At 51.6% G+C, this 15,051-nt stretch overlaps 1 protein-coding gene across 1 annotated transcript in view; it reads left to right on the top strand.

The window, feature by feature from the left end:
* GAS2L2 (growth arrest specific 2 like 2) overlaps window positions 1-15,051 on the top strand; it is a 72,443-nt gene that overhangs the window by 39,605 nt on the left and 17,787 nt on the right. Inside the window, exon 4 of the mRNA XM_075334184.1 lies at window positions 5,288-5,384. Within this exon, the coding sequence (XP_075190299.1) occupies window positions 5,288-5,384 (97 nt within the window). The remainder of the gene's footprint in view (window positions 1-5,287; window positions 5,385-15,051) is intronic.

Genomic DNA, 15,051 nt, shown 5'->3' with positions numbered 1-15,051 from the left:
TGACTGGGGTGCAGGGACTGCGCGGTGCAGTGCCGGACGGCACTGGTGTACTCACTCAGACAATCACTGACAGAGTCTTAGGTAAACCAAAACGGCCAGAAATACGGGTCCCACAGCCGGCTGCAGTGTTGTTGTTGTGCTCTCCCCGGACGGCTGATGGTGGCTGTCTTTCCCTGCACCTTTGAGAATGTTCTTGACTCCTGTGGTTGCCCACCGGTAGTCCGCTCCCCGGCGTATAGGTGCCGTAGGAGCCCGTTTTGCCCGCAGGCGCTGGCCCTTGGATCTCTAGCCTGTGGCGGTGGCTGTATATCCTCTCTGGGTGGACGGTTGCCTTCAATCGGGACTTAGTAGTTGAGAAACCCCTGGGGTTCCTGTCACATTCGGATTTGACTATTGACGGCGGCTCCAAGCCTGGTCGGGGTCCGATGCGCCTGCCTGTGTGCTTAGCTTCACTCCATTCCCCGGTACGGTACCGGCGGGCCGACGCCTGACCTCGGTCCTTACGGCTCTGCAGAGTTCCATTAACTCCTGCAGATGGCCACCACTGTCTGCCAACCTTGCTGTTAGTGTCTGGGCTCCAACCCAGACACCCAAGTGTTCACTCCTCTCACTTTCACCTCCAAAACTGATCTGACACTTTTCCCGCCTCCAGGCCTGTGAACTCCTCGGTGGGTGGGGCCAACCGCCTGGCTCCGCCCCACCTGGTGTGAACATCAGACCCTGGAGGGAGGCAACAAGGGTTTTGAGTTTGGCTGCTGTAACTGCCTAGGGTGGGGGTGTGTATGTTGGTATGTTTGTGACTACCTGGCTAGTCCAGGGCGTTACGCTCCCCCTTGGTAAAATGCAGACCGTCCACGGGCTGCCCGTCCATCACCGGTTTTATTTTTGTTCAAAAACTGTAAAAGATAAATAACAGATAAAACGGTAAACATTTAAAACATAAGCATTTTCTTCAGGTCACCTTAAACGTTGCACATATAAAGATTTTTAATAAACGGACGGACGGGTTCACGGTCATCCGCTCTCCCACCCAAATAACCTGATCCTTGATGCTGCCCCTAAGAAACAGGCAGCACCCCTTTTCCCCAGTCCAGATCCAGGTTACCCGAGCGGGAACGGGTACGGTGTCTCGCACCCGGCTGTCACTTCAAGGGACCCCACGTCCAGGGGGATTCCTGACCCCCAGAGGATGGCCACCGGTCCTGGTGGTGGCCGGGCCCCAGCCTCCTCTGCTGCAGGCCCTTCCTCCAATCTGCCTCTCCGGAGGCGGCACGGACGGAAACCAGCCCACCAACTATTTACAGGCCCACAAGTTCGTGGGTGGCCTGCCAGTTCACGGCCATGTCCATAAGCAGTTTCTCATGTGGGGGGGTAAACACAGAGAGTCCCTCCGGGGACAACTTGCCGGCAACGGCCGGAATAATCAAGTAGACAATCAGATGAAGCTTCGGTTGGATTATTTTTCATTCATTCATTCAAACTGCTGAGGGTCCCAACGGGGACAACCTGGTTGCAACGGAGGACCGCTGCCACTATTTGAGGTCGCACTCATCCAGGACCTCCTCCAGCTCGATATCCGGACGGCACGGTGGAGGAGGGGGCTGGGGCCGCATCTGCACACCGCGGCTCTCCCTTTGTTTAACGTCCAGGGCGAACCAGCCCCTCTCCCAGTGTCGGGTGTAGGTTACCAGGTCGCCAGGCAACAGATCGCGACCTGGGTGGCCCGTGGGCAGGTGTGAGTTTACATCGCGGCGGGCCACAAACACTTTGGCTTCCAGGCCCGGCTCGTAGATGAAACCGAACCCACTTCGCGTGTCAAACTGCCGGACTTGGCCCTCATACACCGGGCCCCGCACCCGAAAGGTCGCATGGCGGAGTGCATCCTTCTCCTTAATCACTTGCGCCGTCACTTTGGCCCTCTGCTGCTTCCTGGCGGCAATCTCTCGGCCCAACTGGCTTGGTTCCCTGTCCCAATAAGGGGCGTTGGCAGACCCCTGCGCTCGGGTCGGGCCCCGCTGGACCGCACCCACTCCGGCCACGACCAGTAATCTCTTGTGGGGGTCCTGCGGTGACCCGGCCTGAACTGCTGCTTTGCAGTGGCAGCCCGGCGCAGCCGAGGCGTGGGACTCAGGGACAGCTGGCCTCACTGGTTGGGCCTTCGGGCCCACAGCGGCTGGTTCTTCCACAGCCGGGCGGACTGCCGGAGCCGGGACGGTCTCGGGTGCGGCCAGTTCCGGGGCCGACGGCTTCTTGTCGCGGACGGGCACCTCCCGCGGGATCTTCCATGGCAGCGGGAGGGATGCGGGCCGTTCACAGACAACGCCCCCAGGTCGGTCCTCTAGGGTGGATGGGTTTGATTCCGCTACCAGTGTTGGGGGTAGCGGTCCAAGCGGAGGGGCAACAGCAACCAGTACGGATGGGGGGGAGGCAGGAGGGTGAGCGGACGCAGGCCGGGCCCCTCAGCCGCAGCGGCCGGTCCTTCTCGGACACAGGGGCGTGGGTCGCTTACCCGCTCCTCCAACACTGCCTCCACCTCGCATCTCCGCACGGCCGCCACCACTTCCTCCATCTCGGCCACCCAGCGCTCCATCAAGAACCGGACCTGGGTTTGAAGGTGGCAGCACATTTGTGCGGTCCAGGCATCCACCCACGCCGCCGTTCCTGGCGTCGGCTCGGGAATCTCGGCATCACCGGACGGGACGGACATGCTTGCTGGCAGACTTCCAGGAACCGGAAATGTTGCAGAGTCCTGGCGTCCCCGCTTTTTATGCCCTCGGCTACATTAGGCAGGCTTTCACCCGCACCCCCTTGGTTCTTTCTAGCACTTCCTCTTTGGGGGCGGGGCTTCACTTTTGCACCTTCCCTGCTCGGAGAAGACGCTCGAGTGGGAAATCTTCGCGCCCAAGATGGCGGAACTTCAAACTTTTCGGCCGGACGCCGCCGGCGGGGACTGCAAGGCGCACTTCTACCGGTAAGTTGTCGTGGGTGGAGGGGACGCACTCGCCAAGCTCAGGTCCGGGGCTTCTGCTGCTGCTGCTCGGTGGCTCGAGCGGTGGACCGGACCCGGGGACTCGAGCAGCGCTCCTCAACCGTGAGTGAAAGTGGGGTGGTTTGGTTAGGGAGATTGTTCGTGACGCCACCCACGGGTCGTGGTGATAATGGCACCACCGCTGCTGGTAACGAGGATCCCGGGAGAGATGGTAGGGTGCAGCTGAGATGTTGTCCCCTCCGTGGGCAGGGGTTGGTGATCCCGGGGCCCGATGGTGTAACGGGGAGGCCAGATGGCTGGGGTGCAGGGACTGCGCGGCGCGGTGCCGGACGGCACTGGTGTACTCACTCAGACAATCACTGACAGAGTCATAGGTAAACCAAAACGGCCGGATGGACGGGTCCCGCAGCCGGCTGCAGTGTTGTTGTTGTGCTCTCCCCGGACGGCTGATGGTGGCTGTCTTTCCCTGCACCTTTGAGAATGTTCTTGACTCCTGTGGTTGCCCACCGGTAGTCCGCTCCCTGGGGTATAGGTGCCATAGGAGCCCGTTTTGCCCGCAGGCACTGGCCCTTGGATCTCTAGCCTGTGGCGGTGGCTGTATATCCTCTCTGGGTGGACGGTTGCCTTCAATCGGGAATTAGTAGTTGAGAAACCCCTGGGGTTCCTGTCACATTCGATGTGACTATTGACGGCGTTCTCCAAGCCTGGCCGGGGTCCGATGGGCCTGCCTGTGTGCTTAGCTTCACTCCGTTCCCCGGTACGGTACCGGCGGGCCGACGCCCGACCCCGGACCTTACGGCTCTGCGGAGTTCCACTAACTCCTGCAGATGACCACCACCGTCTGCCAACCTTCCTGTTTGTGTCTGGGCTCCAACCCAGACACCCAAGTGTTCACTCCTCTCACTTTCACCTCCGAAACTGATCTGACACTTTTCCCGCCTCCAGGCCTGTGAACTCCTCGGTGGGTGGGGCCAACCGCCTGGCTCCGCCCCACCTGGTGTGGACATCAGACCCTGGAGGGAGGCAACAAGGGTTTTGTGTTTGGCTGCTGTAACTGCCTAGGGTGGGGGTGTGTATGTTGGTATGTTTATGACTACCTGGCTAGTCCAGGGCGTCACAATAGCATTGCAGCTCCACTACAGTAATAATACCCCCATGCTTCCTTACCCCATATAGTAAGGTGTTAAGCCAGGTATTGTGTGTTTTGGGATTATATTATTTATCTGCAGACACTGCCTTGTTTAAATACTTATTGTGCATTCTATTATCAGTGTCCTGATACTTCATTCGGGATAAGTACTGGATTTTTATGTCAATCCCCCTATTTGCTTCATTATTTTTCTCTGGTCAGTCATGTTTTCAACCTTTTTTTTGTCAGCCTTATATGTTTTGTATCAATAAAAGCCAAGTTTATATATAAATACATAGCAGTGTGATGAGGTTGCAGCTTAATAACCTCATCACACTGCTGCATGCTGAGACCTGCCCTGCTTTGCCCACTGCCCCTAGCTCCACCACATGGCTAATTTGCATGTGATGCCCCTGAAGCATTTCACATGCAAATTAGCCATGTGTAGTGGCCTAAGCAACACAGCCGGCCCCCTCTTCTGCGGCTTTGAGTGGGGCCCGGAGAAGAGGGGGCCCTAGGCTTAATAAAGCTAAGTAATTACCCCGGGCCCCCCTCTTCACCGGGCCCCATATACCAGTAATGGTTATAATGCCCTGATGGTGGACCTGATCATATTGACAAAATGCTGTTTAATCTGATGCAGTTCTAATAGCCCTCTCAGAGATAAGCTCCTGCTATGTAGTTCACTATATTCAGGCGTTCCAGCTATATGTACCATTCACCATTGATTGGCAGTTTTGTGCTTTTGCAGTGTAGAAAAAAGCTGTCATGAATGCTGTGGATAGATTTAGACAGAGTTTATCAGTGAGAATACCAGCATAACTGCAACAAATAAAACTATGATTTTATCAAAACTGCAGTGAAAAGCTCAATAAGTGACATATAACTGGAGTCTGTTCCCCCCCCCCATTTTTTTATGAGGTCTGACTGGGAAGCATAAACTTGATGTCAGATTCATTTTAAATACTGCATGTTTTTCAGGTTCAATTACCTAACTATTGAGACACTATGGATTAAAATGCAAATGTTGCTGAATGCATTGGCTCCCTTGATACTGTAATTAGGGCCTTGCAGTTTTGAGACGGAAATACTGAGCTTCCACAGTTGTGTGAATGAAAATGTAAATTGCATCTGATACATGAATAATATATGTGATTCATGTTTTACAGATCCTGCGCAATCATGTGATGGTCAGAGTTGGAGGTGGCTGGGACACACTGGAGCATTATCTGGATAAACATGACCCCTGCCGCTGCACTTCTCTCTGTATGTAACATTAAAACACACAATTCTTTATATGCTTGAGTGAGTCCTAATGAATATCTGGGGATAAGCCTCACTAACCCTTTTAGGACCAAACCTTATATTATGTTTTGGAATAATGCATTTTTAGTGTGATTTTTGTTCCTCTAATTTCATAGTCAACATGATTTGTGTAAAGGCTGATTCACACGCGTCGATTTCATGTGCGATCGCATGTGCGATCGCACCCGCCCCCATCGTTTGTGCGGCACGGGCAATTTGTTGCCCGTGTCGCACAAAGTTAGTAACCTCCGTCACACGTACTTACCTCCCGAATGAATTCACTGTGGCCGGCAAACATCCACTTCCTGAAGGGGGAGGGACGTTCGGCGTCACAGTGATGTCACACAGCCGCCGGCCAATAGACGCGGAAGGGCGGAGATGAGCGGGACGTAACACCCCACCCACATCCTTCCTTCCGCATTGCTGGCAGCTGCAGGTAAGCTGCAGTTCATCGTTCCTGGGTTATCATACGGAGCGGTGTGTGCTGCCTCGGGAACAATGAACAACCGGCGCGCAGAAGGACGTTCGATATTTTGAAAATGAGCAACGTGTCAACAAGCAACGATAAGGTGAATATTTTTGCTCGTTCACACTTGCTCGTAGCTGTCACACGCTACGATATGTCAAATGATGCCGGATGTGCGTCACTTACGATGTGACCCCGACGACATATCGTATGATATATCGTAGCGTGTAAAGCCCGCTTTAGACAGATTGGCCTTATAGCCATCAACATTGATTCACTATTTCCAAAGTATGTTTCATTATGGAATCAATGGTGCTTTATAAATAAATAACATTAATAGCCGTGGAGGTTGGCACCCTAAAGATAGATCAACATGTGGTGCCCCCACTTAGACGATGTCTCTCCCTGTATATCCCTGTTTAGACAAATGATTGATGCTTCAGCATAGTCAAAAATAATGACAGTACTGGTAGAAGACATGTGTAATAAAAGGTTTTGAGCCAGGTCTGCAAGGATTATACTGGATTATAAATGGAGATGACTAAAGCCTGCATTACACGTTGCAATTTCGCATACGATATCGTATGTGATTTGCAACGCCCCCATCGTATGTGTGGCACGTTCAATTTGTTGAACGTGCCGCACAAATGATTAACCCCCGTCACACGTACTTACCTTCTATACGACCTCGATGTGGGCGGCGAACATCCACTTCCTGGAGTGGGAGGGACGTTTGGCGTCACATCGACGTCACGCGGCAGCCGGCCAATAGAAGCGGAGGGGCGGAGCTGAGCGGGACGTAAACATCCCGCCCACCTCCTTCCTTCCGCATTGTGGGCCAGGAGCCACAGGATGTAGGTAAGATCTGTTCATCGTTCCCGGGGTGTCACACACTGCAATGTGTGCTACCCTGGGTACGATGAACAATCTTACATGCAATTCTAGAGAAAGGTACGATGTGTATGCGATGAACGTTTTAACATTCAATCGCAATCGCACGTACCTGTCACACACTGCAATGTACCTTACGATGCCGGATGTGCGTCACTTACGACGTGACCCCGCCGACACATTGTAAGATACATTGCAGCATGTAAAGCAGGCTTTAGTTTAAATTGCTTGTGCCTCAAGATAACTTGGCATTCATTTGTTTTTTTAAACTGTAATTTTTATTAAAGTGAATTACAAACACTAAGTAAAGAAAACTTTCATATAAATTTGTTATAACAAAGTAAAGCTTGCTTATACAAATGATAAAAGGAGATACAGCTCAACAATGGACCTGCAAAGGACCATCACACTGTGTCCAAAGAGACAACCACAAAATAATATAAAATCAAACAAAACATCTTAAGTTTAATCCCTTAAGGACAAAGCCAATTTTATACTCAATGACCAGGCCATGTTTTGCAATTCTGACCAGTGCCACTTTGAACACTTCAATGGATCCTGGTGAGTCTGAAACTGTTTTTTCGTGACATATTGTACTTCATGTTAGTGGTACATTTAGGACAATGTTTTTTGCTTTTATTTGTGAAATAAATCCGAAATTTGACGAAAATGTTGAAAATTTTGCAATTTTCAAAATTTTACTTTTCATGCCCTTAAACCAGAGAGTTCGGTCACATAAAATAGTTAAATTACATTTCCCACATGTCTACTTTACATCAGCGCAATTTTTGAAGCTAAATTTTTTGAGGTTAGTAACTTAGAAGGGTTTAAAGTTCATCAGCAATTTCCAATTTTTGTAACTAAATTTTCAAAAACATTTTTTTTAGAGACCACATCACATTTGAAGTAACTTTTAGAGGCCTAGGTGACAGAAAATAACGAGGCTGATGGAAGTTAACCCCTGACATGACCAGGCTGGGTCTGGGAAACTCTGGAACGGGGAATATCGGTCCTGGCTCATGACCCATTTTAACCACAAAATTGTTACTTCAATCAGATAGCTTTTTTTCACAAAGGTATTAGGATAAAATGCACCCTAAAATTGATTGTGCAATTTCTCCTGAGTACGCTGATACCTCATATGTCGTGTAAATCAACTATTTGCACGCATAGCAGCCCTCGGAAGGCAAGGAGCGACATTTGACTGCAAAATTGTCTGGAATCAAAAGAGAATGCCATGTCACATATGGAGAGCCCCTGAGGTGGCTAAACAGTGGAGCTCCTCCACATATGACCCCATTCTGGAAACTAGACTCCTCAAGGATTTTATCTAGGGTTATAGTGAGCATTTTGAACCCACAGGTACTTCACAGAATTTGATAACCTTTTCATTTTTTTTCACAAAAATGTTGCTTTAGTGTGACACCCTAGATTAGCCAGGTAGTCACAAACATACCAACATACACACCCCCACCCTAGGCAGTTACAGCAGCTAAACACAAAACCCTTGTTGCCTCCCTCCAGAGTCTGATGTCCACATCAGGTGGGGCGGAGCCAGGCGGTTGGCCCCACCCACCGAGGAGTTCACAGGCCTGGAAGCGGGAAAAGTGTCAGTTAGAGTCTTGGAGGTGAAAGTGAGAGGAGTGAACACTTGGGTGTCTGGGTTGGAGCCCAGACACTGACAGTAAGGTTGGCAGACGGTGGTGGCCATCTGCAGGAGTTAGTGGAACTCCGCAGAGCCGTAAGGACCGGGGTCGGGCGTCGGCCCGCCGGTACCGGACCGGGGAACGGAGTGAAGCTAAGCACACAGGCAGGGCCATCGGATCCCGACCAGGCTTGGAGCCGCCGTCAATAGTCAAATCCGAATGTGACAGGAACCCCAGGGGTTTCCCAACTACCAAGTCCCGATTGAAGGCAACCGTCCACCCAGAGAGGATATACAGCCACCGCCACAGGCTAGAGATCCAAAGGCCAGCGCCTGCGGGCAAAACGGGCTCCTACGGCACCTATACGCCGGGGAGCGGACTACCGGTGGGCAACCACAGGAGTCAAGAACATTCTCAAAGGTGCAGGGAAAGACAGCCACCATCACACCATCTGGGGAGAGCACAACATCAACACTGCAGCCGGCTGCGGGACCCGTGCATCCGGCCGTTTTGGTTTACCTAAGACTCTGTCAGTGATTGTCTGAGTGAGTACACCAGTGCCGTCCGGCACCGCGCGCGCAGTCCCTGCACCCCAGCCATCCGGCCTCCCCGTTACACCATCGGGCCCCGGGATCACCAACCCCTGCCCACGGAGGGGACAACACCTCAGCTGCACCCTACCAGCTCTCCCGGGATCCCCGTTACCAGCAGCGGTGGTGCCATTATCACCACGACCCGTGGGTGGCGTCACGAACAATCTCCCTAACCAAACCACCCCCTTTTCACTCACGTGTGAGGAGCGCTGCTCGAGTCCCCGGGTCCGGTCCACCGCTCGAGCCACCGAGCAGCAGCAGCAGAAGCCCCAGACCCGAGCGTGGCGAGCGCGTCCCCTCCGCCTGCGACATTAGCACCATATTACTCTCTTTTTCAAAAGGCAGCACCAAAAACTGAACCCCACAGTTTGTTATCCAATTTCTTATGAGCGTAGTGATACCCCACATGTGGCCATAAACCTCTGTTTGGACAAATGGAGGGCTCCGAACAGAAGGAGCACTATTTAAATATTGGAAAAGTTTAAATAAATTGCGGGCACCATGTCGTATTTGCTAGGCCGCTAGGCTAAGTATACAGTGGAAACTCCCACAAGTGACCCCATTTTGGAAAATAGACCCCTCAAGGATTTTATTCAGGGTTATAGTGAGCATTTTGAAGCCACAAGTACTTCACAAAAATGTTGCTGTAATGCCTAATTTCTCACTTTTAGACTATGTGCCCATGATACGGCAACACTGCGTTTAGATACAGTGGTCTCAGTGAGAATACTGCAGCCACACTCCCCGTGACTAACTGAGGGTAGTGTGAATTCCAGTCACCTTAGTATCACTGTGCGCAGGGAACCAGCTGAGAGACACTCTCTATGCATGTGGCTGCCATTTTTCTCTATCTCTGTCCATTTGTTATAGGCCCAAAACAAAGGCCAAGATGGAATCCTTCTTGAATTAGTGGCCGAATAATACTTAGTGATGTCAGGGACTGAGAGACCAGCCTATGACTTGTGAGCAGTAAATACTTTCTTACAGATATTATGACATTTATCATTCCATATGAATCTCATTATAGCGCCTTGAAGTGGTTTAAGGTCACCTAAGGGGACCTTTACTGAGAGAGTCTCAAAATGGTAAATTAATTTAGGGAAAGAAACTTTTTAGCTGCCGCAATATGACCTAATAATGAAATAAGGTATGATTTCCATTTAGTTAGTAGACTCTTCAGTTCCCTTAAAAGGAAAGGGAAGTTGCCAACAGGGGCGTAACGATCGCAATCGCAGGGGTCGCCACTGCGACCAGGCCCGGGGCTTCAAAGGGCCCATCCTGGATCTCAGCACTTGGTTCAGCTGGCTGTGAACCAGAGTACCACATCCAGCTGACATGTGTTGCAGTTCTGATCCCCGTCTGGACCCTGTGCTGCAAACTGCGGTGGAACATGGTCACTGCAGCCGCTCTGAGGATAACACATGTCCCGGCTACTTAAAAAATGCATATGCACTTCTCTCTCCTCCCATAATCCTGCCCATCTCTTTCCACTGAAGCCGGTGCTGAGAGGTGGGCGGCTTATGGGCAGGGAGAGCAGTAATAGCAGCACAGTGATCACCCAGCCCCTGGCTTTGTGTATCTGCTGGGCGATTGCTGCTATTTAAGAGAGCGATTTCACTGTTCTCCAGCCTATGTGGAAGTCAGTGGATCCCCGCTGCCCTGACAGTCTCTTCCCCAGTATACAGCACAGACGCTGTATGTTCCACGTAAGTTCCGCCCCTCCCGTCCATCAGAAGAGGGGACAAAGCTGATCCTTGCCTCCTCCTCAGCAAAGCCAGCCCCGTCCACCTCAGTAAGCCCCACCCACTGGCACGGAGCTGCTGTGGAGTTTCAGGCATGTGCAGTCTGTGCTGCAGAAATATGAGAGACTTCTGAGGAGATTGTATCCCACCATCCTGCATGTCATCACTCTGTAGTCGGCACTAGTGTGACGCCCTGGAAAAACCAGGGAGTCACAGATACATCTAAATTACCTTGGTAATTTGATCCCACACTGGTACAGTTCTACAGACACACCCCTCCCCCCAGTGTAAGAGCTAAACTGAGCAGTAGGGGAGGGGCTGGTGCAGAGTGTGAGAGGAGAGGGAGCAGAGCAGAGCGAGGTGTGGAAGCTCCTGGCTGCTGTGGAGTGTGGAGCGAGCTCCAGGAGTGCGGGAAGGAGCCAAGGTGGCCGAGGCAGGGTAGTGGCCCGCCGGCATAGTAATCAGGCTCCGTATTGTCGCTGGGGAGTGGACTTCCCGTTCCAAGTCTGAGGAGTTGAGGAGGCTTCCTATAGTAGTGGACAGAGAGAGAAAGAGTCCTGCTGTACCGGATGTGGGATCCGAAGACCCTCCGTACCAAAGGCTACGGACACCGGCAATTTCTGCTTAATCCCTGACTCTGTGTGAGTTTTCTTGCAAAGCGAACTGTGAGTAACAACATCCCCCGGTCCAACCGGGCACGCAGCTCTCAGACGGCCGCCCATCTCCCTGCACTACAAAGCCCAACGGGTTCCGGGGCCACCATCCCTACCTACGGAGGGGTTAACATCTCGCTTTACCACCATGGGCCCAACGGGTACCCCATAACCGCAGCGGTTATTTGCCCCTCACAGATACACTCTCTTGCCCCCTCCACCACAACTGCACTTTCTTGTCACAATCCCCACTCTCCTCTTCTCTCCTTCACCTATCCTCCTATTTGCCCCTCACAAATTCACTCTCTTGCCCCCTCCCCATTCCCACCTATCCTCCTATTTGCCCTCACAGTTGCACTCTCCTGCCCCCTCCCCCACTGCCCTGTAGCAGATGATGCCTCATCGCTGTCTTGTGATGGTGGATGGCTCTCCTCATCTTCATGGTTTGCTGCCAGACATCCAACTTTCTTGTTTCTTTGTGTATACAGTGTGTTTAAAAATGCAGACATATACAGTATATAACATAAATATATAACAAATATAGTGTGTATGTCTGCATTTGTGTGAAGACGTGACTGTGTACATGCAACATTTTAGTGATAAAATTCGGACATTAAAAAGCATAAATAATACTGAAAGCACAAAAAAAAAACGCTTAAAAATGACAAAACTCGTGTACCATTAAAAAACAACCATGTTATATGCAAAACTAATAAATCTATAATGTTATTTTTAGCACAAATATGTAGAGAAAAAAAGGTGAATGGGGCCATATACAAGGACGGGAACATAATGGGATGGGATGGGGGAACCAAGATACAAGCATGGGATGGGAAAACTGGATGCTGAGGGAATAAGGCTCTTTCCCTCGGGACCCAGCTTCTCCATGCTTTGCTATACATTTGTCCGTAAACCCCACTTTCCCATGCTCTAGTAAACATCTTTCCCTCAACACCCAGCTTTCCCATGTTCTGTAACACATCCTTCCCTCAGCATGCAGCTTTACCATGTTCTATAACACATCTTTCCCTCAGCATGCAGCTTTCCCATGCTCTGCTATACATTTTTCCTTCAGTACCCAGCTTTCTGATATCAAGGGCAAGCTAGATGCTGAGGTAAAGATGTACAGCAGAGCATCGGAAAGCTGGATGTTGAGGTAAAGATGCATAGCAAAACATCGGAAAGCCGGGTGCTGAGGGACAGATGTATAGCAGAACATGGGAAAGCTGGGTGCTGAAGGAAAGAGGGATATCAGCATGGGAAAACTGGGTGCTGAGGAAAATATATATAGAAGACAAAGGGAGGACAGGATGCTGAGGGAAAGATCCGAGTGTCAGCATAATTATCCTGCACTCCGAGCTGGGAAAAGGTGAGAGGAGACGGATGGAATTTGTACTTTGTTTTAAGACAGTCTAATACATCTGGAGGGATGTTCAACGGAAGTGCCTACGTCTTATATCCCAATAAGCACTTATATTCATGAAGAACTAAGGTTGGGTAATAAAAAGCTTGGATATCTAAGGTTCTGCAATGCCCTGCACAAAAGATGAGTGAAATAGCTTTTCAGAACTATATTACATTCATAATTGGAAGGATTTACTCATATTATCATTACACCTACTACATATTGTGATAGGATCTTGAAGATTTCATTACTCCTTTAAGTAATAAACCCTACTATAACTTCTCTGTGGGAATAGCCCGGAGGAAAAAAATAAACATCCCAAGTAAGAGGAGTAACCAGCTAACAACTAGTGCACCCCTCCAGACATTAAATCTAAATAAATTACAGAACATCTGAACAGCCTAGAAACGGCTAATTGTTGACTGATAATTAACTACAATAGCACCAGCCAAATTTGTTTCGATAGGACAAGAAAAGACCAGAAGGATAATAAGACAAAAGGACATGTGCTGCCCCAGCAGCGGATCGAACTGCTCGGATCCGAAGGTGGTGTCCGTTCGTGGCTCGAGGGTCTCCGGACCCGGGGACTCAGGGCCACACTCTAAAGTGAAAGGGGGTATTTACAGGGGAGTTATAGTTTGTGACGCCAACTGGTAACTGGGAGTACCGCTGCTGCCGTTGGGAGTACCTGGGGTGATGAAGCGGGGCAGCAAGGTGTCATTGCCCTCCACGGGTAGGGGCAGGCCCCAGGACTCTGGATGATGCTACTTTGATGCCCTTGCGCCGCCAGGTGGTCACACACAAAATAGGCCCCCACATAACACCTTCCCTCATAGGGTTACACCAAGCCGACAAAATCCTAGTCACCCCCCCAGGGTAGGAAAGGCACACCAGTGGGCGGGACCAGGCGGAAGGAAAACGCCCACCTAGGGGGTCTAGAGAACCCGGGGCAGGAAAAGAGAGTAGTTGAGTTGACAGTTGAGAGTGGAGTTTTGAAGGGAAGTGGAGTCGAGTGGAGCTCGAAGTAGCTGCGTTGAGGTTGGAGCTCCGCCGTACTGGCTAGGTGGCAGACGGTGGTCCATGTCTGTAAGGAGACGGGAAGACGGCTGCCGGAGATCCGAGGCGGACCGGGACAGGGTAGGAGCCCTCTGGTACTGACACTGGAGAACCGACCCGGAAACCGTGCACAGAGGGGGTAGCTGGACCCTGAAGCAAGATCGGAACCACCAGCTTTGTTAATTAACCAGTTGAGGACAGGATTATAGGTCCCAAAAACAGACCAGCAGCCCACCGCGGGGGATAGGGCATCCGCCAGGGCCCCTTTAGATCCCACGGCTCAGCGTCTGCGGGCAAGGCTCCCACCAGTAGTTCTGGGAGCGGACTCCCGTGTTCCATACCGAGAAGTCCGGAGAGAACTAAAATAGTGCAGAGGAAAGTGACACAGACCATCACCCCAGGTGAGGGACCAGAATACACCCAGCCGCAGCGGCCAGCCACTGGCACTTTGGTTTACCGTTGGACTTATGTGATTCATTTGACTGTGAGTACACCAGCATCCCCCGTCTGACCGGGCGCACCGGCCCCTGCAACCACCATCCTCGCACAGAGACACTGGGTCCCGGGGGCATCCATCCCTACCCACGGAGGGGTTAATATCCAGCTGCTATCCCATCGTCCCCGGATGCTCCCCAACAGCAGCAGTGGTGCTACATCTCACCACACACCGTGGGTGGCGTCACAAAATGCTCACAGCAATTCCCGTACGTATACATCCCCTTTTATTTGAAGTGTCCGCGCGACTCCTGGGTCCGTAAGATCCCTCGAGCCACCCTGCGGTTCCAGATCCGAGCAGCCCGGCTGCTAGCTTGGGGGCGGCACACCTCGGGGTGCCGTGAAGGGGGGGGTCACTCAGGTGCTCACTCAGCAAATAAGCAGACGCTAACAACCGGTAAACCAAGTCTCTGGGTGCCGCTGCCTCTCAAAGGGGAGCTCGTCCAGGTCCCATCCCCTGAAGTGCTGCCTGGTGATCCGTAACCTGCCTCCTGGCACAAAGTTTAGATTCTCTGTAGTGGCCCGGTAGCTTGAAACTTGCCGTGCCTCTCTCCCCACTGTGGCTAAGTGAGGGAGCCTGCTCTCAGGGCTCACGCTTGGGATTTCAGTGGGCTTCTTGTTTGGAAGGCCCTATCCCTCTCATTGCGCTAGTGCCCCAATTCTGGAGCTAGTGGGAACAGT

Source organism: Anomaloglossus baeobatrachus, chromosome 2, assembly GCF_048569485.1.
Source record: "Anomaloglossus baeobatrachus isolate aAnoBae1 chromosome 2, aAnoBae1.hap1, whole genome shotgun sequence".
NCBI lineage: Eukaryota > Metazoa > Chordata > Amphibia > Anura > Aromobatidae > Anomaloglossus > Anomaloglossus baeobatrachus.
This window is presented reverse-complemented; position numbering and strand designations above follow the sequence as displayed.